This window comes from Aspergillus melleus, assembly GCF_016097325.1.
Source record: "Aspergillus melleus strain CBS 546.65 chromosome Unknown contig5, whole genome shotgun sequence".
In the NCBI taxonomy this organism is placed as follows: Eukaryota; Fungi; Ascomycota; class Eurotiomycetes; order Eurotiales; family Aspergillaceae; genus Aspergillus; species Aspergillus melleus.
This window is the reverse complement of record NW_025763374.1, coordinates 1740911-1762338: the sequence shown is the minus strand read 5'-3', so window position 1 is coordinate 1762338 and position 21428 is coordinate 1740911. Positions and strand designations below refer to the sequence as shown.

General features: G+C 47.3%; 4 protein-coding genes and 2 non-coding genes across 6 annotated transcripts; 5 read left to right on the top strand and 1 right to left on the bottom strand.

The window, feature by feature from the left end:
• The first annotated feature begins 329 nt into the window (after positions 1-329).
• LDX57_009029 lies at positions 330-418 on the top strand. Its single transcript has one exon. It is a non-coding gene; the product is annotated as a tRNA-Tyr (tRNA).
• Positions 419-633: 215 nt separating this feature from the next.
• On the top strand, positions 634-724 carry LDX57_009028. Its single transcript has one exon. It is a non-coding gene; the product is annotated as a tRNA-Tyr (tRNA).
• A 745-nt stretch (positions 725-1469) lies between these two features.
• LDX57_009027 (Elongator subunit IKI1) lies at positions 1470-2729 on the top strand (the record flags this gene model as incomplete). Its single annotated transcript, XM_046090752.1, has 3 exons — positions 1470-1628; positions 1782-1935; positions 1999-2729. The coding sequence occupies 3 exons, from the start codon at positions 1470-1472 to the stop codon at positions 2727-2729; spliced, it is 1044 nt and encodes a 347-aa protein (XP_045946727.1).
• A 453-nt stretch (positions 2730-3182) lies between these two features.
• On the bottom strand, positions 3183-3989 carry SEC22 (SNAP receptor SEC22; the record flags this gene model as incomplete). Its single annotated transcript, XM_046090751.1, has 4 exons — positions 3183-3245; positions 3296-3701; positions 3774-3883; positions 3960-3989. The coding sequence occupies 4 exons, from the start codon at positions 3987-3989 to the stop codon at positions 3183-3185; spliced, it is 609 nt and encodes a 202-aa protein (XP_045946726.1).
• A 230-nt stretch (positions 3990-4219) lies between these two features.
• On the top strand, positions 4220-5916 carry LDX57_009025 (uncharacterized protein; the record flags this gene model as incomplete). Its single annotated transcript, XM_046090750.1, has 4 exons — positions 4220-4278; positions 4357-4537; positions 4623-5102; positions 5164-5916. The coding sequence occupies 4 exons, from the start codon at positions 4220-4222 to the stop codon at positions 5914-5916; spliced, it is 1473 nt and encodes a 490-aa protein (XP_045946725.1).
• Positions 5917-17877: 11961 nt separating this feature from the next.
• LDX57_009024 (uncharacterized protein) lies at positions 17878-18939 on the top strand (the record flags this gene model as incomplete). The annotated part of the gene is made up of 1 exon (XM_046090749.1): positions 17878-18939. The coding sequence occupies one exon, from the start codon at positions 17878-17880 to the stop codon at positions 18937-18939; it is 1062 nt and encodes a 353-aa protein (XP_045946724.1).
• Between the last annotated feature and the right edge of the window lie 2489 nt (positions 18940-21428).

The following is a 21428-nucleotide window of genomic DNA, read 5'->3' as shown; positions in this document are numbered from 1 at the left end:
TACTGTTGAAGTAAAACGTCTACATTTCTTCATCGGTACACACTGTCTAGTAGTAAGTAGTGCAGTAGCTTTAAGATCCGTCAATTGATCTGAAGTAATAAGAATACTTTCTGTGTACGAATCCGACACCCGATATGAGCACTGGGAAGCGGCCAGAGAACCTAAATTTTTGTTTGTTGGCTTACTACATAGTAATTGTTCCCATGCTTCATGTCATCCGTTATTATCCGTAGTAGCTGGTTCATTCTTGCTACTGTTGTATGCACTGGTTTCTCCTCCAAATGCCTTTGCTTCCATAACAAAATAGTGCTGACCGCCTCCATCAACATCCCCCGATGGTCTAGTTGGTTATGGCGTTCGGCTGTAATGGGTATCTCTTGTAACCGAAAAATCACCAGTTCGATTCTGGTTCGGGGGAACAACATAACTTTTTGCCAGATCATTCTTGAAACCATACTTTTGTTGTATCAGCGGGGTGGGCAGAAAAGTACTGGGCGGTCAGGAAGGTGGCGGAAGCCCGCAGTGCCGTGAAATGTCAGTTTAAGTTTCTCCGGCATTTCTAATTTTATTTCTAACTGCATCGCCAATGCCATGCACCATGAAGCCAAAATATGCAGATTATCTCAATAACAACCCCCGATGGTCTAGTTGGTTATGGCGTTCGGCTGTAATGGAGCATTTTCTTGTAACCGAAAAATCACCAGTTCGATTCTGGTTCGGGGGAGCGTTTATTTTTTGCCGGTGGTTCTTTTACCACTGCAGTCTTTAGATATGCCCCATGGCTATTGTTGTCCTCCTGCCTGGTGTCGCTTTGTTGCGGGACCAAAATTGGACTTTTTTTTGGTTTTTGCCCATTTCATACTCCGCACCGCGCGCCCCCCATACCATTACCAAATCATCAACTGCACGGTGAAGTACTAAGGTGACAGTCCATGGCAAGCATTTGGATGATGCCCTTAGGTAGAGACCAAGGCCTCCTACATTGATTTCAGAACAAATTCATGTCTATGTCCATAATGTACCCCTGCAGCTGCACAGCACTCCAAATGAACAAATGAACTTTGTAACCTACTGAGTAGACCCTTTGTTTAGGGTTAACTTAGTACTCTTATATTGGAACCAACAGGCTGGCGTACTCAAACACCATACGTAAAATCAAGTACTTTATAATGCAAATTTTCATGTATGGCCTTTCTCGGATAGAGAACTGCATAGTCCGTAATTGTTTCATGCAGGTCAGGTCTCAGGGAATTGAAATCTGCGGGGCATTTCTCGAGGTAAGATAGCGGGCCGTCCCGCTGAGCCTCGAGCCAGGCCCAGCTTCGGTAAGGATCAGCGACTCCGAGGAAATCTTTTCTGTCCGCACTTTCCGACCCCTCCATGACCGCAATGACCCCGCAGATACTCTTCTGACGTTTACCTCCCTTACGATCCATCAAGAGTTTTGGCGCTTGCACAATTCTGGAGATATGGCTTCCTCAAATTTGTCTCACCGACAAACGCATAATTTGCTTCTCATCTCTAAGCTCCTTAATTTGAGAGATACTGCGTCACCCCTCACCCTGCTCCTGGACTCTTTAGAACAGCCCGCCACGCCTTTACTCAAGGAATATATTCGACGCGCAACGGTAAGTTACGTGTTTATTGTGCTAAGCATTGCGCTGGAGTCCGGACCCTACACATATCTTCAATGCGCCCGCACTCGAATGCTTGAGCCCGTATTAGGCTAAGATATGTTTGATTGGATGAGCATGTGCAGCTTCGACTAACGCATAGGACAGATATCCAAAGCTCATGTCACCTACATCGCCTTTGAATCACTGAAGGCGCCTCAGGGGGTAGATGCATTCATCTCCGCCCGGGGAAAGAAGCCGGCGGATATCGCCAAAGAAGTCAGCTCGGTTCATCATGCGGCTTCCTCCAGCCCCTCGCGTCGTATGTTCCTTGCGTACTATACACTCTAAATGCCAATTGGCAATTAAAGCTAACATTAAGGAGGCCGCCTCATCATAATCGACTCGATAAACCCCCTTATCCACTCCCGGCGAACTGATGCACAATTCCACCTCTCGACCTTCCTGAGCTCATTTCTGATGCCTCAGAGCCCCTCGACACCCAAGGTCGAATCCTCCCTCGTCGTGACCTTCCATCAGGATGTCCCAAGCCCTCCCAGCTCCTCGCCCTACTCGCCATCCCCGTTTTCCATATTAACCTACCTCGCAACGACCGTCATCCGACTCCACTCATTCTCGCACATTCTCACCCAGAAAGCCGCCCGGGACCGCAGTCTGGCAGCGCCCTTTTTCGGACTCGAAGAAGAACAGGACGGGGTACTTATCGGCAAAGTGGACAAGCACACCGGCAACGGGTCAGCGGAGGGTGTCGTTCTAGAGATGGAACATCGGCGGAAAAGCGGCCGTGGCGTGTTGGAATGGTATTACCTTCCGCCTGCCTCTCAGTACCCGCCGTCGCAACTCAAGGAGATTGTTACGCTTCTTGATGACCACCCATTGTATCGTCCTGCCGAGGAACCGGATGCTGGTGCCGGTGAAGAGGAGCCGGAATCGACGTTTGAATTACGTCTTACCGACAAACAAAGGCGGGATAGAGAAGGGGTGGTGCTGCCGTACTTTGATGCGCAGAAGGGTGACGGCCCTGGTGAGGGTGGGCGTATCTTATATGACATGGGAGAGGAAGACGATTTTGACGAGGAAGAGGACGAGATTTAGATTCTCTAAACGAGAGCCATACCTGGGGAAGATGCCAAAACTGTTGTGTTTGATCGCGAAATGACTTGCATCTTGCATGTGGCAGCAATCTGGCTATGACGGCTACAGGATATGCCGTCCCACCTAGGCATGCTGTGTCATGCCCAGCAAACTAAACATCAATTTTCAATTTCGCACGTGGTATTCGACCTACCACGTTCCGAATATACCATTTTCTAGTCGCAAGTTCTATTGGAGCACTGTCGCTACGAATATCAAAGTCTATCGCCTCGACTCGCCTACCCCACGATTGTTTGCGTCCCGTTGGCTGTCCTAAGCCATTTCATCGATCATAAATTGTTTTAAAAGCCTAAAAGGCCCGAGCAAGGAAAAAGTGGTGTCCTGCAACCACTGGAGGAATTATGTGTACATTCAGACGAGTGGGTATCCAGAAGCAACTGCTTCGCAAGAGAACTAGAAGAAGCGCCACCAGAGAAGGAAAATGAAGATAAGGCCGACCCCGGCAAATGGGCCATACTATAGCATGTCAGAGCGGCGGTTTCTCGGCTGCGACAAACGGAACTCACCTGTTTAAGCACCAACTCCCAGTTGATGCGGACCGCAGCTTTCCTGTATTTCTTGCTGTCTTCACGCAAGCGCCCCGATAATTCGCCCATCCTCTCCAAGCTATCGCCTCGGTACAGAAGATCCTCAATGTTTTTCGTCATGACCTTGGTCACATCACGGAGTTCGTCGTTGAGTCGGTCGAGGTTCTGCGAGGCTCGACTATCCTGGTAGAGCTTCTTGGTGCGCTGGATGAAAGTGTCAAACTCGACGAAGGCATACGGTCGCAGGTTGGGGGACTGGTATTGCGCGGGGGAGTATGTTGTGGTGAATTCGGTTGCGAGGTCGGCGAGATAAGTGAAGGCAAGCTTGCGCGGATAGGAGCGATCGCATATGCACAGGAAGCAGATATCATCTTGGATCAGGTAGCTAGTTTCGTCAATAGCCCAGATCATTACATTCACTATCCCCCGCAGGGCAGACCTTAAAGGAAAGACTCACTGTAGATTGTACTGGCCGGATTCAATGCTCGCCTGAGGTGCTGCATTGCGACTCAACCGCCGGAAGATCATCTTCGCCTGACCCTTGATCTCGGAGAGTTCAACTTCAGCCTGCATGAGAAACCGGGCATTAGCGTACCAGTGACGACGAGGATCCGAAGTGAATGGAATAAAGAGAAAACCTTACCTGTTCATCGTCCACAGACGCAGCCAACATCAGGCCTACTCCAACCACCGATCAGCAACTGTCACCACTTTCCCACCTCTTCAAGTCTCACTTGCACAATCTTACCATCGAGCCTGGCAATCTGAGTTGATTTGACCATCGTGCTAGAGCTATACTTGCACCCTGTCCAGTTCAAACTCCTCTTGAGTACCCAGCAGGCTGTAGTTCAGCTGTCGCGGTGCAGATTGACCTCCTTTACTTGTCCAGATCGACGGGGAATCATGGCGGCCCGCAAGCGCAAGGCGGTCGGTGCCGGCAATACGAAGCCGGCGACGACAAGGTACGTCGCTGCCACAGACACCCCCGGGTCTAGACTCCTCTTGAAGAGCATACAGAACTAATTATGAACCCACCCCAGGAGCCGGACCTCTAAATCTGCTAATGCAGCCAAAACGAAGGCCCCGAACGAGTCCAGCTCGGCGATGTCAGCTACGAATACCAGACCGAAGCGGAATCCAAGACGGTCCGCCAAAGATCCATGGGAGGAGGAACGATTGATGACGAGCTCCAAATCGCCGCTCGTGGATCTGGATCTTGTGGTATGTGACGCTATTGGGATCACTTCGATCTCATGCAGACCAAGTACAGCTGAGAATAACTTCACTAACATGCTTGCTGCTGTAGAAACTGCTTTCCCGCCCCGAAGCTTGGGAATATCTCGAGGAATCGGAGAAGAAGGAAATCCTGAGCTTACTGCCCGAAGATGTGCACCCAAACCCTCATCCGTCCGAGGATGACCCCGACGCCAAGATACCCCCTCTACCGGAGTCCTTCTTACGGTACTCGAATAACTGGCGCGACGGGGTCCGCCAGTTCCAGCTCGACCTCGAAAGCGGTCGCTACGATCCGGAATGGTTGCGTCAGGCTGAGCAAGCGTCGGCGCAGCGAGCGGCGGGAAAATTCGACAAATTCAAGGAACGGGAGTACGAGGAGTTCTGGGGACAGAAACAGACCTTCGACCGGAACCTGGCAGCGGGGCAAAGCGCCCAAGTCAAACTGCAAACGCTGATGCAGCAAGGGATTATTCGCGAAGGTGATGTTTGGAGATATTCACGATGCGTTGGCCAAGGCGCGAATAAGATATTGTTGGAAAAAGAAGTCAAGGTATGTCCAGTATCCAAACCGTCACCTGTCATCTCTGGTCTCGCTCTAAATGTTTCTTTAGATCGTGTCGATTGATGGCCCACGGTTGACATTTATTATCCCCTCTGGTCAACGTGTCTTCCTCTCCCACAGCAATGGCGAAGTCAAACAATCGGAAACGAGCACTCAGCCTGAATCTACTACACAGAAACCCGATGAGGCTGGAACAGAAGAGGCCCAGAAACCGAACGAAGAAGTACCTTCGAATGAAAACGGAGCGATAGATATGGATTTGTCCCAGAAACGTAAATCGGACACTGGCGCGTCCGATGCAGAACCCCCAGCTCAGAAACGGCGTCGGACACGGCCGTGGAACGCCGAAAAGGCTGAAACTCCTGCGTTCTGTGACCAAGAAGCAGCTCCAAACACTGCATGCCAGAATCCAGGTACCACCCCGGAGACTCATGACTGCCAGCCCGCGGTAGAAAACACGACTGCTGCGCCAGTCGACGAAAAGCACACAAGCTCTACGGAGACGAAGAATGGTGACCAAGCAGTGGCTGATACGCCACACCCAGCCAATGCATCTGAGCCGGGCGAGAAGGGCACAGAGGAAGGACCCGCACCTTCAAACACCTCGGAGAAAAGTGAAGATGTAATAGTATCGGGTATCACTTCGCTCAACCCACTTGTCAATAAGATCATGGAGCTCGATGGCCGCATGACAAAAATGCCTCATGGAAACGCTTGGAAGGAATTTCGCTCTTATCGGGATAACCAAGATATGGGTAGTCTATGGGAGGTCAGACAGGCTTGGTTTATGAGAACCCACTAGGCTCATGACACGACTTGGATCGTTTTCTTTTCTCTTTTTTGGTTCTTGCTAGAGGGCTTTTTCGTTTCCTCTCTTTGATTTTCTATCTTTTGTGTTCAATACCCCCTCTAGCAAGGCTGGTTCAGACGCGAAGGTTGGGTGTTTCTTTCGGAAAATTGCCTAGAAACTTCATAGAACCTTACAGAACAACTGCCTCTAATTCGGCTTACCATTTGGTCTGTTGATATCTTTGGGTGTTCTAGATGCGTAAGGTGTAAGCTACCAAGTCTTTCTTTCGCCCGCTCAATAAATCCCCACTAGCCATTATCAGGTAGGTAACAGCACGGAAGATCTCAATTTCTCCGATCACACTTAGTTCATTCAACTATTGAATAACATTTCTGCGGAAGAGAATCGACTTTCCATTTCCAGAATTGGCTTAGGTCAGCGCTGCTTTTCGCTCTGGGATCAGCCGGGATCGTGGCATGAGTGAGCCCGGTGCGTGTGCTGATTGCTCTCGGATCGCGCACGGAGCAATCCGGGAGTAATCCGGAGCAAGTCCCGGCCACTCCCAGATTCGTCACTGATCGCCCGGACTAGACGTACTCGGCCGCAACTGCCCACAAACTTCAGTCAAATAAACATGATTTTGCCAAGTCTGTCCGGCCCCTCTAAAAGTTCAGCGACCTTCAAGATAATTACAGAACGTTGTTGATCTTAGTTTCCACATATCGTCACGGTGCCCATAATTGGATGATCACTACAGCAGAAGAAAGCTAGGAAGTATTACGCGGTAAACTATTTACTACAGTTCTACCATTGAACAGCAGTCGCGTCCGTCGTCTTAGAACATGAGATCACTGTACAAATGAGGGCGAAAGAAGAGGACAGGTACTGTATGCATAGTCAATTTTCCGGTATGGCCGAATAAATCTGAGAAATGGCTTATTCTACTAGTTTTCATGCCTCTAGCAAGCTCGACTGGGGCGCGCTCTTTCCTTACGGCGAGATGGATTGATACAGACTTAGCCTATCCTCCCTCTATATCCACATTCGAAAAGTTTAGCAGCAGGCGCGATACAGGTTCACTACGCCAGAGGAATTATGGGAAAGAGGCGTCAAAGTAGTTCTGCCAAATGAAAGGAACGTGAAATAGTACTTACGTGGAAGGCACTCGTAGAAAGGTCCATTGCAATAATCATAGAAATCCAAAAGCTGCAACTATCCGTTCTACAGTACAGTACCTGCACCAATTGTTAGGGTGTTTTAAAGATGGTAGTATAAAGCAAAAGTTGTCACGCTCATTCAAAAATGGTCCCATATTGTTTGGCTAGGGTTATGTGATATCTACTTATACAGTACGGCGCCTTTCAATCCACTGACTCAAATTGAATAGATACTGTAGCAATATATCATAAGAGGGCCTAATCAAGGCAGAAGCCACAGCCGTAGCCATACACACACGAGTTTTATCTTGTAGCATTGAACCTGAAATACAGCAGCCTATTAGAGATATTTTCGTCTCGTTTCCGCAGCGAACTACATTGTGTCATATCTTGAAACCAAGGAGCACCGGTTCGAAGAGGAGCATTCTCAATCCGAGTTACAACGGACGACAGCTCCACCGGCAACGTAGGTAAGCTGCACATACGAAAGTCGGCCAATGACTGTATAGCACAAGGGGGCCAAGCCTCTTAGGTGCTAGATGGAAGTATTACAATGGTGACTCAGGGAGATATCAGTTTATACGCTTTATCAATGCTGTTACGGCCGTATTAGTTAACTAGAGCTTCATAGTCCCTCAAGCTTATGGGAAACTTGAGAAGACTAGGCTGCTACTATATTCTTCATATCATTCCATTGCCGCCGACTAAACAAGGACAGACCATAAGACATCTGTAACGCGCAAGAGGCAGATGAATTCGGCATCTAGAAGTGCGCGTTGGGCTGTGAGACAGCTCGGTTGGCGCCAGGCCAGATCTCAGGGCATTGGGAAGGTAGTGGTTGAGACGATGGACGCTCTGGTAACGCTTCAAATCAACCAGAGTTCGCTTTGGCTGTCATAGCCATGATTGTTTGTATTAATTAGACAGACTCGGCTTATTTATTCCGTGGCCACAGAGGCTGCGGGATACAACATTCCTTTGGCATAGTCTTCCAGGAGAGTGGGCCGTCGTTAAGTGGTATAGTTCTCATGCCTAAATTGAGCCTCCAAGCCAACTTGGCCGGGTGATAAGGATGGTTGATAACCATTCTCTCCCAAATTCATTCAGGCTTCCTTCATAGTCAGATCAGCTGGCATGACTTGGGGTCAAGGTTTGCTGGATTTATGACTGTTATGGTTCAGAGGAAGATTAAGTATTATTATTCACGCCCGAAAAATTGAGGGCTTAGTAAACAAGATGGATATCAGATTGATTGGAAATCTATCTGTTCGTATTCGGAATAGTTCCGTATACGAAGCTCTATTGTTTACTTGATCGAGCCTCGATTCACAACAGTGACAAGCAGGTCCGAATACTCAAGAACATATTCAGTCAGACCTACCTCCCCTTCGGTGCTTTGTTGAAAGCGAAGAAAATGCCAGTTGCTAATGGTGCAAAAGTAGGGCGCACTGAACTATGTTTTCCTAGAAATGTTATATTCGGTATTCAATGTTTAGGCACGCTCTTTGCTCCTTCTAGCGGAGCTCATACACGTCGGATTGATGATCTCAGCAATCTCAGCAATACCGTCAAATGGAACAACAGCAAAAAAAAAAAAAAAAACCAAACTGAGGCGGTGGCAGAGAACAAGAGGCAAGTTATAAGCTCCAAAGAAAGACTATTGGTGCATGAATGCGGATTATCATGATACTATCTACTAGAATTCGATACCGACAAGACACTATTTAAGCTGGACATAAAACTTGTTGAAGTGCGGAGTTGACTAAGCAGTTGCGGTAAGGCGATCATCGCCTTGCTCGGCAGCGAAATTGCGGTATTGCGCATTCTGCAATATTGCAATATGAAGCTATAGAATAGCGGTCAAAATAAGCGATTCTAGCATTATAAATAGACCTCTTAGATAGCCGGAAAGGAGGTCTTCAACACCTTCAATCTACTCGTTGGATATAGCCAATTCAATTGCTTCATTCAATCGTTTTTTAGTGGTCCAATCTATCCGGATCCTTAGTCATTCTGCTTGCCAAGCCTTCGCCCTTCCACAGTTATGAGCCCGGTGACCCTCTAGGTCTAGAGATACGGTCATTTCATCTTTATATTCGTCAAAGGACCTCTCTGAGCAGTATTCCAGCGAATCGGAGGACCATGGCTAGCGGAATCGATACGGATAGCGCTGTGAAGGTGAAAATTGTCCTCAACGGACCGGACGATTGGCGCGATTGGATCAAGGAAATAGAGGCGTACGCATATTGTCTCGCAATATGGGATTACTTCGATCCTGATCGAGAGGAATACCCAGAGGAGTCAGAACGTCCTAAGGATCTGATTGAATTCGATGATAAGTCTTATAGGAAATGGCAATATCAGCTTCAGAATTGGAAGGATAAGACGAACGTTATAGCAAAGGTAGAGGAAGCAATTAGATCTTCCATACCGATCCGGGCAAGACCGATAATTGAAGACACAAAAAAGGGAGAGATGATCAAGGCGCTGAAGGAGCAATTCAAGCCGAGTGAGAGATATCTTGACGATAGGGCCCTTAAGCTATACAATACGGTTAGCAGGAGATCCCCCAGGAAGGGCAGGATAGAGGCATGATTGGATGAATTTACCTTTGCGTATGCAGCGATCAAGAAACGAGGCTTTCCAGAAAGCCAGGATAGACATGTGAAAAGGGTATTCTTGCAGGCGATTGGACCTGTATCGTCCATATTCAGTGATCTGCAGTTGCAGACAGTTGATGACGACGAACGCGAAGACGAGACATTTTATAAATTGTTCGCGCGATATAGAAGTTATCTTATGAGCCGGCAGTATCAGGAATCAAAGGACCAATTCGCAATGACTTCATTAAACGGCCATTCGGACGAGAAATCGAACGAAAATCGAGATAAAAGAAAGAGTTCTCAGGATTGCATATGTGGAGAAACCCACCGATTCGCGGAATGCGCATATCTTAATTTATCGAAAAGGACTGCTTCATTCAAGGCAGATGAAGCAATTATCAAGAAGATCAGAGACTTAGTATCGCGAAAGATCAAGTTCGGTGCAGTGATCAGGGGCTACATCGATCGGAACTGGAAGGACGAATTGCCTCAACTCTTCCATACAATGACGCTTGTATTCAACGCAGGGATCACCTCACCTCTAAAGAACTGCTTTATTCTTGACTCAGGAGCGTCCACGCATGTATGCAACGATATTTCGCGATTTGAATCACTGAACGAGGACGCGATAGGAGATCTGCGAGCAGGCGATTTAATTATCAAGATTCTAGGCACTGGAACTGTCAGGATTTGTCCTAATTGCGGAGGCGATAAAGGCAAAGAAACGATCATTTTAAAGAATGTGGCATACGTTTTCGGTCTGCATACCAATATTCTAAGCGCCAGGAAGGTCCAACAAGCAGAATACGAATGGGATTTTGGTCGCAATCGCATCACGAGAAACGGCAAGGTTGTGTTTCGACTAGAGGATCATTTCATAGGATTATGGATTATCGAGAAATCGGAAGGATTGAGCGAGGATCTACACGTACACGCGATTCTTATACAGACGATCAAGAAGTCAGAAAAATCGTTCATTTTGAAGGGAAGAATGGAAGATTGGTACCGTCGAATGGGTCATGTTTATCGAGACGCAATTAGGCGCTTATCTGAAGCCGTTATGGGTGTCGAAATTATCGATTGGAATGATTACAATAGAAATCAGTGAATATGCGAGCCATGCAAGATCTCATGGGCTTTTTAGCAGATATCTAGGCGTCTTGGGATGAAGGCGACCTCGCTATTCGAGAGGGTGCATTTTGATCTCATACAGATGAGACCAGCACTCAATGGAGATCAGTGGATTTCGCATTTTTATGACGAATACTCACATTCTCACGCAGTGAGTACGCATCCGCGAAAGAATGACTGCGTCAACGCTATCAAGACCTTCGTCAATCAGAGGGAAAATCTCTTCAAGATACGGGTTAAATTTATAAAAAGCGATTAAGAACAAATGTTCGGGAATGAGATCAAGGAATTTGAGCATCTCAAAGGGATCGTACACGAGTATTCGGTAGCCGGAGCTCCGAATCAGAATGGTCCAGCAGAGCGTGCAGGATCCATATTGATCTTGAAGGCGAGGAAGATGATCTTTGGAGCAAGATTATTCTGGGATCTGTGGCCATGGATTTTTGCATCAACTGCAGAGATAGCAAACCGGACATTTACTGTTAGTATTCAGTGGAAGACACCTTTTGAATTGCTTCACGGAAAGAAACCAGATCTTGCGGCACATTGTACAGTCGGCTGCATTGCCTACATGCGGCAAGATCAAGATCGAAGTGATAAGATGGTTCCACGTGCATATCGCGGAATATTGTTTGGACCAGTTGCATCGAATATATGGCATATTTGGAATCCGAAGAAGCAGTCAGTAGAGATCGCGAGGGACGTGCAATTTGACGAAAGCAGGTTTTATGACCCTAACGAGCCATTTCTTGAAGATCTGTTTTGCGAGACTTCTCCAATATTGCTGCCAGAGATCGCGATTTCACCGCAGGGAGGAGCGGACCTCCACCAACTGAATGACTCGATCGATCTCGCGGAAAGAGATAGCCAGTTCAGAGATGACGCTTCTGACGAGTTGAATGAGGCTTTTATTGGTTAAAATGATCAATATTTGATTGAGGAAGGATCTGTTGAATCGAGTGAGTTGAATTGGCAATCTAGTAAAGAAGTTAGATATCAGGTGATCATCCCGGACCGCATGCGCACCGCAGGACCTCCAACACTTCGGTCAACGCCTCAATATCGCAGTCAGGATCATCAGCAAGAGGCAGAGGGATCATTATTCCGTATGCCGGGAGGATTTGACGATGAATCACTGTCTCCTACATTCGTACACTCGCGGCAGGAAATCTCAGATGACTTCTTAGCGAGATCATTACAGGAAGCAGCAAAAAATAGGAGTCAAATCTTTACTACTCATGAGAATTCTAGCGAAGAAGACACGCCTATCAGTACAGATGATCCCGATTCGTACATTTCATCGAGATCAGGGGATGGAAGATTAGGGGGTGAAAGACCAAGAAGACGAGGATCTCAGGATGATGGGACCTGTCCCGAGAATATCATTCAAGGCATGAGATCACGGAGAGTACGATTCGACCCGCAGTATATCATTTATTCGATCATACAAGATCTTTCAATCATCGAAATGTCGAATCGAGTAGAATATGTCTTTTCGATTGTTCTCGATTCAGCAGGGATCAATAAGAAACGATGGCATCGAAATGATTTTCCCCCGTCATCAGGAATGTATGCAGAAATGTTGCAGCACCCGTTAAAAGACGAATTTATCTCTGTTATTCGTGTAGAGATAGGAAACCTTGAATTGATGGAAGCATACAATTTCGCATACTACGAAGAAGCGAGAAATGCGCAGATCCTACTACTGAAATGGGTCTTCACATATAAGTTTGATGAAAATGGACAATTTCTAAAGGCTAAGGCAAGAATCTGTGTACGCGGTGATCTGGAAGAAGACTCTATATCTATTAATTATGCAGCAACCGCGTCCGTGAAGGCATTCAGAGCAGTCATGGCACTTGTGGCAGCATTCGATCTCGATACGGACCAACGCGACGTCGTTAACGCATTTTTGAATGCACTGCTTGACGAGACTATATACACAAGATGTTCGGACGGATTTAAAGTCAAAGGAAGAGTTTGGAAGTTTAGAAAGGCACTATACGGATTGAGGAAATCGGGACGCCTTTGGCAGAAGGATCTGGCGATGACATTATTTGAATTTGGCCTTGTTCCCGTCCCGGAGGAAGAATGCCTCTATTTTAATGTCTACATGATTGTTCTTGTATACGTCGACGATATCATCATTATCAATCTATCTACGAAGACCGCACGCGAGGTAACTGACCGATTCAAGCGCGCCCTCGCGGAGAAATATGAGTTACGCAACATGGGAAAAGTAAAGTGGTTTCTAGGAGTCAGGATCATTCGGAATAGATTCCAGCGGAAGGTTTGGCTCTGTCAGAACGCTTACCTCGAGAATCTCGCTGCGAAATTCCATTTTAACGATCTGAAGATCTGGTCAGTGATTCCTTATTCAAGCGCCTATGACCTGTCCCCATACACGGAGCAGGCGCCGCCCCAGAGGATCAAGGAATATGAGATGAAGATAAGATTGATCCAATATCCCACTGTGACCACCCGCGCTGACGTTGTCTATATGGTAAGCCGTTTATCTGAAGCACTGAAGAATCCGTTTCCGGACCATATTCTTGCTGCGAATCGGGTTATTGTCTATCTCTACGCTACGCGTTTTCTAGCAATCGAATACTCAGGAAACCAAGAGACCAAAGAAGTGGCAGTAATCGCTTCAGATGCAGCATTTGCAGATCGATATGATCGATCGAGTTCTGCAGGATTCATCTGGAAGCTATACGAAGGTCTCATTGAATGGAAATCAGGCAAGCAACGTGCAATTACTATCTCTATCACTGAAGCCGAATACCTTGCGCTTTCTGAAGCAGCGAAAGCAACATATTGGTGGAGAAGAGTTTTCAACATCATGGGATTTGACCCTGACCACGATTTAATCGTACACTGCGATAATCAACAGACTATTCGCTTAACCACTTCAGCAGACGTTGAGCAGAGATCTAAACTACGTCATGTCGATATTCATCGATCCTGGCTCCGTCAGGAGGTTCAGCAGGGACGCCTACGCGTTGCATGGGTCCCTATCAATGAGATGATTGCAGATGGCCTCACGAAGGCACTCCCCGCTTAAAGACACTGCGAATTCGTCAGGATGCTCAACCTAGTCAATATCAAGGACCTCATCATCGATATAGAAGAATGTTGACCTTCGCAAGGCGATGAGGGGGTGTGTTGAAGTGCGGAGTTGACTAAGCAGTTGCGGTAAGGCGATCATCGCCTTGCTCGGCAGCGAAATTGCGGTATTGCGCATTCTGCAATATTGCAATATGAAGCTATAGAATAGCGGTCAAATAAGCGATTCTAGCATTATAAATAGACCTCTTAGATAGCCGGAAAGGAGGTCTTCAACACCTTCAATCTACTCGTTGGATATAGCCAATTCAATTGCTTCATTCAATCGTTTTTTAGTGGTCCAATCTATCCGGATCCTTAGTCATTCTGCTTGCCAAGCCTTCGCCCTTCCACAGCATACTTCCACTGCTGAGTAACTAGTTATCAATAGAACCCCTCAATCGTGGCGCTATATAGTACTGATGAACTGTTGCCTCGTGCCATCATCACCAGTGGGCTACCAACAGACCCAAAATGACTGCCAGCCTTTTTCTATATATAGGATTTATCACTGACGAGTAAATATTAGCAGCTGTTAATACCGTTGTGGGTAGCTACTGCTAGACACATATTTATAGTATTTTCCGTTCCTCAGCGAGCCCTTCTGATTTTCTCGAGATTTTCCTTCATAGGCAACTAAGATAGAGATACAATACTAACCAACCTTCCTTCCGTAGCGCACGACGAATGCTTTGTATCATTACAAGAACGTCAGATTCTTCCTATTGGAAAATCACCCTCTCATCAAAATGTAACTAGGTCTTCAAGTCAATGTTCGCAAAGAATTTTGATTATAAGAGAAGTAAGCCTGCGGGTTGTCCGCCTTTATATAGCGGTACTACCATGCTGCCAAATATTCGAATATTTCACGATCCCTTTTAATTGTCCTTTTATATCACAATTCGCAACCTCAGCTATCCCGTGGTCCGCTGGGCTCACTTCTTGTGATCATATCAAAGGTTAACTCTTTAAGTAGATTGTACAAGGCGTGTCGCCATCTTGGTGATTGACATAGTCTGCCGGGAGGGTCGTTGGAGCGGGTACACGAGGTGCACATGGCTTCAGTAAATTGCCTGTTTACTGTAACATAGGGATACAGCACGTGTGAGAATAGATTGTATCGTGAGGCGGGATCTTGGTCCGAGGAGCTGTTTCCTTTGTTCTGCAGCGCTTGCGCCTATCACAGCTTATCATGTGTCCGGTCTCTGATTGAGGACTCAAGCTCTGCTGTTCTCTGTTGACACCCCGAATTTTCCGAAGAGGTTGTTTGTCAGCATGAATGTGGCGGCTCACGCCACCGGTGTCCAGCCTTTCCAGTCCGTGAGGATAGCCCTTCAGATCGCACGACCACCCCTCATCATGCCTCCAGCAGTGGCGTTCCTCTGGGAATGTCGACCGCAAAAGAGGATTTGGGCCACCGTCTGTTGGCTTCGCCCGCATTGCCATTGTTCTGTGCCGGTGAACATACGCTGTGTCACTACAGAGACATTCTTGGATTCTTCGGGCCCAATTAGCGACTCTCATATATCATTTGGAGGTACCCAATCCCAGCAAACCCGGAAAGAATACTTCTAGGCTGAGCCCGAATGTTGTCCAATTGTCCCAGCTACAGAAGCAGCACTAAATAGTCCTTCGTCTCAAAGCGAACCTTCATATATGAGGATAAAAGCTAGCTTCCATTCACTCCAGCCGTGGGTATTGAAACACTTGCAACATCCAAGGGATATACATTCTAAAATAACAGTTGGAATCCCATTCGAACACATGAGGGGAGGTGCGGGATTTGACAACCGTGCAAGGACTAGCATACTTGTGACAAAATCAGGATTCGAAGTCAAGAATTGGCAGTCAAGCGCGGCGCAAAACCTGAGAGGCATTTTCATATTGGGGAAATATGAGCAAGCGCTACATCGAAGGTAGCCTGGAATGTACACCAAACGCCATGATCAATTGTTCCCGCGCGTCCAAAATACCAAGATGGTATAACAAAGGCATTAGAGAAGCTATGGGTTTGCGGTTTCTCATAAAGCAGCAGGCCCCAGTGGCCGTGGGGCAGAAAGGATGAAAAAGGATCTATCTCGGCATATTGCTGTCGCTGGTGACCTAGATGGTCAGGTTTGTTCATGCTTTGAAGCTCTTGGGGCTAGCACCCCAAATTCCACCTAAATATGTATCCTATGGGCCGTTAGTTAGTATTGAGGCTGGTGACTAATTTGAGGTATTATATAATGAAGAAAGTGTCGTCGTTCCCATGCCTACTCATACATACGTATGGTTGGCGTTGCAGCATTCTTACAACATGGTCTGGACTGACCTTATCGAACGCCGGATGTAACGTTGGTATGGCAGACCTGGCTGGTCCATTCTTGGCTTTCTGCAGATCAGCAAAAACTATTCAGGATCATCATCACAAGTTGGGACTGGTATGTATGTTATTGTACACGGAATTCATAAGCAGCGACTTTACACCTTTGCCTCTTCGGAAGTCGCAAGCGGCAATATAAAGCGAAGCTCACTCCCACTCTGATCGACCGAAAGGCATCTTCCGCAATCGTGTGCTTTGATTGTTATACTCTTTCGTTCCTCTAAAACCAGTGCGAGCAGCAGATACTTCTCCATTCGGCTCCAGGGCCAGCGGCTTTGCAGAGCATCAAAATGGCCAGAAAAAAAGGCCAAATGCTAACAGACGGAGACGATATGGACAATGAAGGCCGTCTCCGTTTGCTTGCAGTCATAGACAATCTCCGGGAACTGGGAATCAACGACAATGTTTCCCTTCCGCAGGTCTGACACCCTTCAAAGGCATGGGATCCGCACTGACATCATGGAGCTTGTGGTTGTTGGAGATCAATCCAGTGGAAAATCGTCGCTCCTTGAGGGTCTTACTGGCTTCTCCTTTCCAATTGCTAGTGATCTATGTACAAGATATGTGACTCAGATCGTCCTTCGCCGTACGAAGCCGGAAGATTCTGGAACTAGGATCACAATCATTCCTGGACCGACTGCCAGTGACGGGCACAGAGAAAGCCTACTAGGCTTCGAAAGGGTATCTCAAGAGGAAAACCTCGACAATAGAGAGATCGAGGACATCTTCAATGAGGCACGTTGACATTTCCTGATTTATTCTGCTTGTCTAACTACCTAAAGGCTGCTCGCCACATGGGTGTCCCTGGGCCGAGTACAACAGACCTAGAGCGCTTTGACAAGCGCTTTTCGGATGATATTCTCAGAATCGAAATTTCAGGTCCACTGCAGAGACACCTGAGCGTTGTTGATGTCCCTGGGCTATTCCATAGTATGGCGGCGTTTGACTGGCCTTTTCCTGTCATATCGGAAGCTAACTCGCCCAAGATCCTACCCAGTACCAAACCCTTGAGGATCGCGCAATCATTCGCGGTCTGATTGAGAAATACATCACCGACAAGCGCACAATCATCCTGTACGGATTCTACAATATTCTTGTAATCGCACTAACATTATTTCAGGGCCGTGATGGATGCAAGGAACAATCTTGCAAACCAAGAAGTGTAAAGTGCACAGTGTGGATGCTGCTTGTGATGCTGATTCACTGCATAGATTCAATATGGCCCGGAGTGCAGATCCCCAGGGTAGCCGAACCGTCGGTATCATCACAAAGTGCGATGCTGTCCAGGAAGGTGATGAGGAGAGCGTGAGTAACTGGTCATCTCTCGCATGATTCAAACTGACTAGCGCAAGGTCGTGAAAATTGCCCAAAATGAAGTGGAAAAACTCCATCACGGCTGGTTTGCAGTCCGCAATCGTTCAACCAAGGAGATACAGGAAGGAGTGACGATCGAAGGTCGCCATCACAAGGAGAGCCATTTCTTTTCCACAGAGAAACCTTGGACGAAACTGAGCAAAGATCGAGTGGGCATTAAATCTCTCAAACTATTCCTCGGAAGGCTGTTGTATGGCCACATCAAAGGAGAATTCCCATCAAAGGAGAATTCCCAGGGATGGTGAAGGAGATTGAAGATCTCTCGCAACAGACACAGAGAGACCTGGAGCTGCTCGGCCCTTCGCGCCAGACTACAGTCGATCAGAGGCGATACTTGACTCAAATCGGAACCTTATACGAACGACATGTGGCTAACGCGCTCAGTGGCAATTACGATCCCACTCTGGATGGTAATAGTCCGCTGAAGCTTCGTATGCACATCCACAATCTCAACGAGACCTTTGCGAAGGACATGGCGCGTGACGGTCATTTGAAGATTTTTCAGACTGTATCAGGGGACATTGACACTAGTTTTCACCGGATCACTGGTGACCAGCAAAATATCTACGACTGGATCCGGAACCTATACCGTGACTCTCGTGGCGCCGAGCTTCCTGGAACAGTCAACCCAGCTGTGCTCGAGAATTTGTTCCGGCAGCAGTCGTCTCCATGGGAAAGAATCGCGCGAGATTATGTTGAGAATGCTTCTTCCAAGATCTCCGACTTCGTTCGGTTGAGTCTCGAGAGCATCGTTGGGGACGATGAGGTAAGGGCGAGTCTGATGTCACGGATCCTCCGAAGGGAGGCGACGACCTTTACACGTGCCATGGAGATACTGTCCACCCTCCTCAGTGACGAGCGGGGCGGAATCCTGCAGACTGTGAATCATTATTTTGCAGATACACTCGCCGAAACACGGCAAGAACGCGTTATGGCGAGGCTCAGTAGCCTTAACCTAGAGGGTGCACAGATGAGCATGACAGATGTGTTACGTGGGATTCACCTGAGTAACGAAGAACAAGCCATCAATGACATACACGACATTCTTAAAGCCTACTATAAGTTAGCTTTGAAACGATTTTGCGATACAGTCATTCTCCAGGTGACTGAGCGATGCTTACTCGGCCAAGAAGCAGCCATTCGCTTCCTTTCTCCTGATCTCGCTGGTGGAATGACTGACAGGGAGCTAGCAGATATTGCTGAAGAAAACTATGCGACTTCAACTATTCGAAACGATCTGCTCTCCAAGATCCAACTGTATCAGACTGCCTTGGATATTGTGAGACAGGTTGGAGTCTAACCGGTTCAATGCTTCCCTTGAGTCTTTTGTTTTTGTTTTGAGTGAGGATGGTTCAACGGTCCAACACCCTCTGCATATGTTATTATTGATTTGACGGCTTGGGGTATTCAACATTCTCCCAGGTCTGCTTCACGCATGAAATCCGGTCTGCCTTTGGATTTTTTTGGGAATAGTTGTCGTCCACTGCCTCGATATGGGTTTTTCCCACGTTGGTTTCCCTGTATTGTCGTGCAAATGCAGAGGCCGGTGGATGTGACGTCTAATTTTACTAATTTCATAATCATGAGTTTCTGTTGCCATACCATACGCTCTCTCAAATAGATATTCCAAGACACTGACCAAAGAGATTAAACGCAATCTTGGCGCAGGGTAGGAGAGACTAGGAAACAATTCTCGCAGGTGACACTACTCTCGCAATTAACGGTACAACCTAGAAAGAGGCCGGTTTCTGCCATACTGGACCCAAGGTAAGCCTGGCACTCGTGAAAAGTGATTGATTAGGAAGGATGAGCATGGGGTTCACAAGCGGCATGTCCGTTTCGTGTGTCCGCCCGTCATTTACCCGGCCATGCTGCAACGCAGAACCCAAACCACAGCGCATGGCCGATCTGGTAGTTCAGAACTACAATGCTACAACGAGAAGCCGCACACACAGGTTTAGACACAAAAACAAGTGAGAAGGGCTGTCATATTCCCACGAACTATTGGTGATGATCACCCTCCAAAAACCTGAATGGGGCTAGTATCCCGAGTGCCCACTCTTCTGAGAATGATCTTGACATTTCCAACTGAGGTCGTTTCTCGCTATCAGAGTTTCGGAAAACTGCATCTTCCAAAGTAGGAGTTATGATGAAATCAGGTGCCCGAAATTCCTGCACCAGTTTGTTTCAGGCAATGGGGGCCATCAGCTATCCAGGCCAAACTTCTCGCTGGCCCTTTTTTTCGACAGCCCATATGGATATGGCTTCACAGGCGCGTACCGCCTTATATTTACCCATATCCCAACGGCACGCAGAAGGTCGAGGGACAGTCACTGAGAAATTTCAGATGTCGGCGCATGAGGTTGACATAATTAGGGAAATCGGTCAGCACAGGGCCGTGAACCGGTTCTATAGGACATGCTACAATCTACTCAAAGAATTACAAGAAGTTGTAGAACGGACGATCGACGACCTTCTGTTAGTTTATCATTCGGAGGCTGTTCCATATCCGAATGGTGGGGACTATCGAAACGTATCCGATATCGCTGGTCGACTCAAAGACAGCCTGGAACGCCTGGAATTTCTTGAATCGGCTGCGTCTGATGCGTGGAATGAACTCTGGAATAACAACCCTTAGAAAAGTTGCACTATTTATGGTCCCCGCTTGGTCCAAGTATGCCGATAAGGATTTTCATACAGCGGTACATTGTATTCGTGAGCAGGTTAATATGTACTGTGCCATCTTAGTCGGCGCGAACATCTGGGAAACTGCGTCCTTTCTTGAAGAAGTTGGATCTCGAGTCAAAACATGGCCTATAACCATTCATTGAGCTAACAGAGTACACCTTCGGTCGAAACCTCCTTCCCCCCTAACAGTGACGAGCCTATTTCCAAAACCTGGTGCCAAGGCGCTAATACGCAACGGGTTTATATTTTTAGATTCTTATGATGTCACATAAGGCACGCCCTTGCTTCTTGTTTTTGTTCTGGTATCGTTTTGTACTGTATCTGAGACGCTGTAATCGACATACAATGGCAGACAGAACTCAATAGAAGGTTCTTTCTGCCAGGCGGTGAAGGCTATAGCCAGGCAAGCTGGCAAGAGTGGGAGCTTGCTCAGTATCCTGCATTCCTCTCCTGTATCTTGCAGTTAGGGCTGCAGGAGGAGTAGAGATCGCCAGTCAAGGTTTGACAGCTTGGGCTTATTGGTACTGTGTTGTTGCTTATTCCTTAAACCCTGCTCTGCTTCTTATCATGCACAACCTCGTGTGATTGACCTGTCTTGGGCATCGCATCAGGGCAGGACACCTCAGATTGCCATTACCGTCAAATATATAAGAGACGATGACGCGGCTAAAGCGTGCGACAAACGAGGCTCTTCAGCCACCAAAAGGATGCTTGCTGAACGAGATGCAGTCATCAGTGCTGAAGAAGAATCAAATCAGCCTTCATCCTGGAGATATGTGTACAAACTTATGCGCATGCGTTGTTCTGTGACTTCATGCGATAACTTCGACAAATGGTGCTGGCAGGACCCGAAGGGTCGAAAACATTACGGACTACGAAAACCTCACCTTATGAAACTTATCTCTTATGTGGATGCAGGGGGGACACTTGTCAGTCATGACGACGTCCCAGAAAGTATTCGACAAGCTCTCTACGTGGAGGCTCAGCAGAAACTTGAGCGAAGCTCGAATAAAACAAATAAACAGCTTGCTTTGGGGGCTCCATGTCCAATCAACATCAATCTCTTGGCCCCCCCCCCCCCCCGGTATGTGTGAGCCTGCT